At 41.3% G+C, this 8,420-nt stretch overlaps 1 protein-coding gene across 1 annotated transcript; it reads right to left on the bottom strand.

Annotated features, from left to right (window-relative positions):
* Positions 1–599: 599 nt before the first annotated feature.
* On the bottom strand, positions 600–6,807 carry dnd1 (DND microRNA-mediated repression inhibitor 1). The gene is made up of 5 exons (XM_035161226.2): positions 6,586–6,807; positions 5,168–5,273; positions 2,964–3,289; positions 2,054–2,186; positions 600–1,358 (listed from the first exon to the last, which is right to left on the bottom strand). The coding sequence occupies exons 1-5, from the start codon at positions 6,676–6,678 to the stop codon at positions 808–810; spliced, it is 1,209 nt and encodes a 402-aa protein (XP_035017117.1). The 5' UTR covers positions 6,679–6,807; the 3' UTR covers positions 600–807.
* Between the last annotated feature and the right edge of the window lie 1,613 nt (positions 6,808–8,420).

The raw sequence follows: 8,420 nt of genomic DNA, 5'->3' as shown, positions 1-8,420 counted from the left end.
GCATGCTTACTTTTTTCGAGCCATGCTGAGATTTAGTTTTCTTTATTTGGTTTAACTTAATTTTTTCAGAAAGGGACATGCTAATATCCTGATGAGTTAAGTTTCACATTTCCCTTATTGTAAATTGGTTGCACCGACTCTTGTAGATGATCATTAACAAAATGAGTTAAACCACACAAATCACTATGAATATGAAAAATATAATCCCTGACAGGATTTCTTTAAATGGTCATTTCAGATTTTATTAAATGAGATATCACAAAGAACTTGCAAACAATGGCCAGGGCACCAACTTCTACCACAACTGAAGACAAAGGGTTGGAACCTCATGCTCCACCTCTGCCAACCCATTAGCAAAAAAGGAGGAAGTCTGGCTGGGTGCAGTTTACAGAACCCTTATTTTTAAGTTCTGATAATTCCTGTGAATAATGAAAAGAAAACTACCTAGTTAATATGGAACCTCTGAAAATAGCTGGACTTGTGTATACAACAGTATGTGCTGTGTTACAGGTAAATTGTCAGGGTCTCTAGTCTTATTTGCACAAGTTAGTTAATCTTTCATCCAACTCACGTCTATATAAAAGAGCAACACCATCGCATTCTTTTTAAATTCTCATTTATTAAAATGAGGAACAATCCAACACTAACACACAGAGCATGCATTAAACAAACCACACATTTGAAACAAGACAAACTATTATTCTAATAAAAACATGCAGAAATAAACTAACAAACCTCGACATTAACATTAACATTTGTCTTGAACAGTGCTTACAGGAGGAGGCCTGCTCTCATCTGATGAGCTTGTCACTGGGAGACCTGGTTGTTGTAAATTCCCTGCAGGACCTGTTTGGCTGCAGCCTGCCGAGCTTCCTCCTGCACGGTGCTGGCAGTGGGTCCTGGCAAGATCATGACCAGCCCTTTGAATGGAGTGGTTATTCTGGGGATACACACTGTGTAGGTGAAGTGGAGGAATCCATTTCTTCCAGCGTGGGTGTAGTACATCTCATAGCGTGGCTGACCAACCCCCGTCACCTCACACACCTTACTCAGGAGCATCACTGGGGATTCTACAGGCACTACATCTCCCTGCGAAGAGGAAAATGTGAGGTGGTGGGGACAGTGAGGGTGCAGAACGGCAGTGGGTCCTCCCACTGCTCTGCAGAAACCTGGGGGGGTGGGTGGATGAGAGGCCAGGCGTGGATGCAGGACTGAGGGCTGTGGAGACTTCAGGATGTGGCATGGCGGCCTCAGGGGAGATGCCAGGAGGCTCTTAGGAGTCAGCGGTTCATCTGGGTGCAGCTTCACACTCGACTGCCATATGATTGAGACATTCAGTGCAAACTGCTTCTTGAACACTGGACACAGGAAGAAGAGGAAGAACAGCAGTAAGAAAGACATCTGTTCTGTACTCAATCTGAGAATAACTCAGAAAGTCATAGAAACTGTCATCCCTAACAGGATGCTTTAAAAACATTTTAATCTCAAAAATAATACTTTAATTTGTTGCATCTCTTCTTGCTACTACTAAACACACTTTATTATTTGTTAGTTATAGACACAGCCTGAGGACTTTTTTATGCTGGATAATAATAACTAATGGTTATTAGTCTTAGAATACATATGTACAGTGCACCATCATATAAGAGTCTGATAAATCTTGCTCTTTTGCAGACAAACAGGGGTTTGGTTTACTTTCTAACAATCCTATGAGCAGTTTTCTTCCAAACCTCAACTTGAACTCCACAGTTCCTGAAAACCTCCTTTCATTCATTACATTACAAACTGACAAGGCCGCTACCTGACAACACATTGCTGTCTCCTAATAGCCACCTCCTGCTCTGTGGGTATCAGTTACCTTCATAGTCAGTATTTCTTTATTCTTTTCTTTTAAATTTGCACCACAGGCAGTAAACATATCCAGTTTAGACAAACACAATAATACACAAAATATTAATATATAAAAATTATGTTACATTTTAGGAGAAGTGGACAACATCCTGTACATGGGAACATGTTTACAGCGATCCACTAACTCCATCAGCTCACCTACCTTCAACCAGCATCTTCTTGGCCATAGAAGCAGTGTAGTGGGATGAGAAGCGTACTGTGGCCGACACCCCCTCGATACCAGGCCCAGCTGTCAGAGAAACTTTCTGCACGCCCTCAGCCATCACACGCAGAACCTGCACAAATAAATGAGTTTCATGAGTCACTTTTTTATTTTCATTTCAGAGATGCATACCTCCAACAAGGCTCAACAGTCCCCTTAAGAAACCACATTTAAATTCACTAGATCTGGATTTGCACACACTAGTGTCTCCAACATGCCTGATTTTTAAATCAAAATCTATGAAATATTCTTTGAGAAATCACCAAAAATGTTGAAAAACATCTCACACTGGAAAAGTGAAAAAAACCTGTACTGGATCCGCCCCCTGATCCAGATCTGCATTGAAATTTGATGGGTTCTTTCCTGACCCGTACCACATATTTCCACCAGGTTTCGTGGTAGTCCATACAATCAATTTTGTGTAATCCTGCCTACTAACAGACAAACGCATCATTGGCAGAGATAATGATGCATGGGAGCTATGTTTCCATGGTAACAACCTGACACCTGGTGATCAGTGGTACTAAAGGACAAAAAAGGACGGCAAGGCTTACAATTTATGTTTTTATTATTATTGACTATTTCAATAATTAATGAAGAGTTGGCAGAAGTCCTGAGGATTTATTACAGGGCTGTTGTATCAGGCTGAATTAGCTTTGGCTCAGTGTACCTTCTACAGTTTTACCTTACTCTTGTTGAGGGTTTAGGGCAGAGCATGTCACACCTTGTTAAGCTATGAGACAAATTGTGATTTATGAATATGGAATATACAAATAAAATTTGATTGATTGATTAAGTGGCTGATGAGTTCCTGTCATACTATCACAAAGGTAACTCAGTGCCCTTGTACCTTCAGCAGGTCCTCTTGCCTGGTGGTGGCCGGCAGCTCTTCAATGCAGAGGTGTCTCTTCTCTATACTCTGGCTGACCTTGATGCAGGAGCCGGGCTCCAGCATGTAGCCATCCAGCATGCAGATTGTTTCAGTAGCTAAAGCCGATGAGCTGTATTTAGCATATGCAAAGCCACGGTTCTGCCCGCTGAAGTTCATCATGAGCCTAAACTCCCAGAGAGGCCCCACAGAGCTGAACAGGGGAATCAGCTGGTCCTCGTAGATGTCCCGTGGGATCTGGCTGATGAAGATCTCACAGTTGGCTCCTGGGATGGGGCCTTGCCACACTGACAGCAACATGGACAGATGGGAGCCTCATCATTACATAAGGTACACCGGGTACACTTTCTCATCAGGTCAAGTGAATAATTAAGGCATTGGATTTACTACTTTGTCAGCTAACATCTCCATTAAAGAATCAGGCAGCAGTTATTTTACCTTCTTAAATATAGATTACGATACCAGGCATCTAAAGAGTACTTACATTTACTTTAGCACCATTCTCAATTAAGTATCACATCATGCACTAAGTTTACCAGAGCATCACAACATATATGATCACTGCTGAATGTCAAACATTATTCCATTTTAGAAATTATTGTTAATGCAGCAAAAACTAACAATGTCTCATTATAAAAGGATCATTACCTCAAGATGATACACATCCTGATAAGAACATGTGCACAGGTCAGGATGTTAAATGCAGAATAATACTCTAATTTTATTCTTTAACATAATTCACTGTAAGTATTACAGAGTCTGACTTAATCAATCTGCATTCTTACAGGAAATAAATGACCTTTGTAAGTTTATTGATCTACGTTTCAGTAAAGTAATAAAATCCAATGGAAGAAAGTGGACTTTCCTTTGACTCTCTTTCTACCATTGCCATTAGTAATAACCACTGCACTTATGGAGTTTAATTCCTCTCTTAATGGAGCAGGAGTTCAGCAGATCCCTGCAGTGGCCTGTATCACGAAGCAGGATTTGCAAAGCCCGTTTTTTTCTCATCGTGGTAAATCACCATGGTAACTTATGCTGAACGGCTAACCATCTCTGAAGCAGGTCAAGTTCGAGATAAGAGATCAATCAATCAATCCCTTTGAAATCTGACATCCACATAGAGCTCTGTGTGGACTGTTAGAGATTCTGAGGAAGACAAGGGTCTTCAGAGACAAGCTAAATCCTTTTAACTACTCGGATGAGTACCTTTATGGAAGATATAGATTCTCATCAGAGGGAATAATAAACCTTTTCTGCTGCTGGAACCGAATGTGCTCACAGTACCACAGACTGTAAGTATTGTCCTAAGTTCTTACTTGTTACCAGTTCACTGTGGATGATACAGAGAGGCTGTTAGTGTTTTTGCTGAGCCATTAATTACAATTTGACTCATTAATTACAATGTCTTTTCTTTAGTTTGTCCTTTTTGATAATCAACTTATTTCTGTTTAGTATCTGACTTGTTTGTAAACCCCATTTTGCATTTGTATACTGATATCAATATACAGTAGGAATTGAAAAGTGTTGTGCCTGTTTTATTCTAAAGTTATGAAAATCTGACTTCTTCCTTCTTTGGAGTATATTTTAATGTTTATTTTTGTATTTGTATTTGAACCCACCAGGGCTGCACATAAAAGAATAAGGCTAAAACTATCAAACACCCAATGAGAATACATGTAAATAACGCATTAATGTAATGGAAACAGATCTACTCTTTGCCCTTTAATAAAAAATTACTTGGAGTCAATTTCTGATCGACAAAAAACCTTCATGCATAACTATGAAGATTGAGGGACCAGAAGCAGCGACATTGTTCATGACTTTTACTTTGACAGATTGCTAAGTCCAAACCTAAAATGTCCAACCTTAATGGCTTGGTGATATAACAGTATTCTGTTTTTAAGTGAGGATTGATGCATCCTTTCCCCCCTAGTTTGATCATGGCACAAGATTTTCTCATTAATATCAATTGCAGCAACAGCAGCCTCTTTAAAGGATATATGATAAACTGCACCGTATATAGAAGAAATAAAGTTAAATGACAAATGAAATGATTTTTGTGTCACTTCTGTTACATCCACGAGTATTTGCAACCTTTCTCTGTACTGTGGCACTATTAATTTGAGCTAAAGTATTTCCACTGAGCAGCAGAAGCTTCTCACCCTCAGGTGGTCCTCCATACTTCCTCTGGCCGTTGACCTGAATCAGTTTTGTGTCTGTGGTTTTCAGCCAGGTTTCCAGCTCTTGCACCCGCTCAAGGTTCAGGACCTGACAGAAAAACAAAGAGGGAACAAATCCTCAGTGACAGCACCTGTGACAGATAATCTGAATTTAGCCAATTTATTCTGATTCATGTACACTGCAGCAGATGTATGTTGAAGTAGTAGATTTAATACTAATATATAACTGGATTACACTTTAATATATTAGGTTGTGATTAGGGTTGGGTATAGATTGAGTTTTTTCAGATACTGGCGCTAAATGGACACTATTACAATGGTGGTTTTCTGATAAGAACAGTTAAGACAAATTCGAAGTTGAACTTGAACACATAACAGATTAAACTGTAATTCGTTTAAATGTGCTAGGATAAGTAATTGCAAAACTCTTATAATTGTAACAGTTGCACTGCAGTTTAGAGAATGTTAAGAATGTCAAAACCCTGATAACTACATAGAACATTGTTTCTTACCTTTTAACAGTAATGAGGTACAACTCAATACTGAGGTGTTGGTTAACAAGCATTGGTTATTGGTGAGGGGAAAAAAGGTCACCACTGGGCACATATCTCCAGATGACATTATGGAGTGGATCAGTCAAAGGCCATGGTCAACAGAAATATCTAAGAAGCACATTTCGAAGGTATCTCTGCAAATAACGGAGAGACAAGCTGAAGCTGAAAATAAGTCCCTGTCATACGTCATATGATAAAAGATGTCATGCATAAAGGAATATAGACAAAAACTAAAGCTTATATAGATCCAAACAATGATGATCTCATGGAATCTCAAGGAATGACGACATCACTATGAAGTCACAACATGAGGTCACCACCAAGCACCACCAAACTGTGGTGTGCAGTCACTAGTTGTTTTGCATTTGATTGAATCCCCTCGAGTCCATCTCTTCTGTAGTGTTACAAACTTTGACAAACTTTGTGTCAGGGTTAGGGTTAGAGTGTAAACATGTCTGTGTGGAGCAGGAGCAGTGTCGGGGTGAGTGTGGGCCTCCTCGGAGAACCACAGCAGGAAACATGGCGGCAGAAGCGGGAGCAGCGTCATCAGGGGTATGGGGGGGGGCAGGTGTTGGAGCCAGTCAGCTGCTGCCGCCGCGGGACTCCGGGAGGAAACCGGGAGACACAGACAGACGCGGGGAGAACACGACGCGACGGATGAAGCGACTTTAGCAACAAGTCAGCACGAGTCCCGTTCAGAGCACGTCGCCCGACACGTGTTTCCAAACAGCTGGGGAGGCGCCACCCCGAGCTGCCGCAGGTGAAACGACCCGCAGCAGCTCCTCAGCCACAGCAGCAGGGCTGAGCCACCGTGTGTACCAGAGGAGAGGACCCGGGGGACATTACCTGGCTCTGCGCGGCCTCCATCACCTCCACCATCATCGCTGGGTTCTGTGACGCCACTCTGTCGCCCCGCGGCTGCATCTGGATCAGTCCCATTATTGGTCAGTGACACCCTTCACTCCTCACCCACTCCTCACTAGGCCCTGTGCCCACACCCTCATATGGACTTGACCCGCCTTCACTTCAACGTTCAACAGGTAGGAAGGGAGATCCTACCTGGAGGCTGCAGGAGAGATGATCACATTCAATCACACAACACCAAACGTTCTGTTCACACAACCTCTGCTCACTATGATGGCACCAAGCTTCCTTTGAAAGAAGACACTCAGGAAACCAGTCCGTTTGGGCTCAGGACACTAATTCCCTCCCCAGGAGTTTCAGAAATGTTCAGCCTGGATGCAGGAGGCTGAGGCTTTCAAATGAGCTATAACTAAATGTAGGTCAAGGGTCAATCTGACGTTGCAACCCCCCCCCCACCACCACCTCTGTCTGTGCTTCCAGGAAAATTAGTATCAATATGAGTATTGGATGTTGAGTCAATGAAACTGACATATTCTTCTTGTTGGAGCCAGGTTTCAGTCATAACAATAAATCAATGTGATGATCAGTTATCAGATCATGGTTTAGAAGAGTCACCAAATATTCAATCGTCCAAATTTAATATTTTATTGTTGTTGTAGTTGTGTTGATTTTTATTAGGTTTGTATGTATTACTCCTCCTCTGTTTACTTTTGATATAACTCATTTAGGTGGTTGGGGGCAAGCGCAGTTTCCACAGGGTTTCCACTGTTTTAGATGTGCACAGAAGTGAGTGAGACTGAAACTCTGCCTCCTGGTCTCAACTCTCGACCGTCATGGTTTTGACTGTTTAATAATATCAGTCATATTCAGATATGAGAGCCGCTCCATCCAAAGTGGGATGAATGCCGTCTCCCAGGGGCCCAGACAGCATACGCATTGACTCAACATCCGTTTTTGTGACCTCAGATTGGCATAATCAGCTGTTGTTACTGCCAAAATAAATTTGACCGTATTTATGTTCATCCCCAGCCAGCAGTTTCAAATAGGATTCAGTGCCGCCCGCACTGGCCCCAGGAATATATCTGACTATGGTGAAATTACCAGAGCTGGTTTCTCAGTGGCTGCGTTGCTGAGTGGGGAGAATCTGTTTGGAACATGAAAGGTTCCAGAGTGGGTGAGTGTTTTATTTACACAGTAATCCACTAAATGACTATAGCTAATGAGCCACCAGCTCCTGTCACACTCACTCCGTAGCCTAGATTTTCTTATGCAAAGTATTTTCAGCACATTAATTAAATCAGTATCCTTCTGAAGGATGGCAGATGCTGCCTAAAGCATACCAAATACAAAGTGACAGAGAACACCACATAGAGTGAATATTACCCCAGAGAAAGAAGATATATCTCATATGTGATCTTTGAGTGCAGATTTATTTGTAAAGTAGACATGTTGCACCATTACTGATTTATTTGACTGTAATCAGCACTACTTCTGCTCATTTACTGCAGTCTACATGGCCAAAATGAGGCAGGGTCAAAGTTGCTGAAATATAATAAGATTGAAGAGGTCACAATATAAAGTTTACCCGTTTTATTATTAAAATTACATCAAATCAAATTATACAATTTTCAATAATAACTGAAGAAAGTTGAAACACTTGAAGTTGTGCTGCAGACAAAAAAGTACAGTTTGTGATTTTAGTCAAATCAATTTTATTCATGCAGCCAAAATCACAACAGAAGTTTTCTCAGGACATTTTTCATGTATAGCAGTCATAGACTGTATTCTTTATGATATTATAAACAGAGGCCCAACAG

This window comes from Hippoglossus stenolepis, chromosome 7, assembly GCF_022539355.2.
Source record: "Hippoglossus stenolepis isolate QCI-W04-F060 chromosome 7, HSTE1.2, whole genome shotgun sequence".
Taxonomy (NCBI): Eukaryota; Metazoa; Chordata; class Actinopteri; order Pleuronectiformes; family Pleuronectidae; genus Hippoglossus; species Hippoglossus stenolepis.
This window is presented reverse-complemented; position numbering and strand designations above follow the sequence as displayed.

Coding starts and splice junctions, on each gene's coding strand:
- dnd1 (XM_035161226.2), bottom strand. CDS start 6,678: ATGGGACTGATCCAGATGCAGCCGCGGGGCGACAGAGTGGCGTCACAG. Junction 2,187..2,963: donor GGCAAGAGGACCTGCTGAAG/GTACAAGGGCAC, acceptor TTATTTGTGCAG/GTTCTGCGTGTGATGGCTGA. Junction 1,359..2,053: donor CAAGAAGATGCTGGTTGAAG/GTAGGTGAGCTG, acceptor TCCTGTGTCCAG/TGTTCAAGAAGCAGTTTGCA.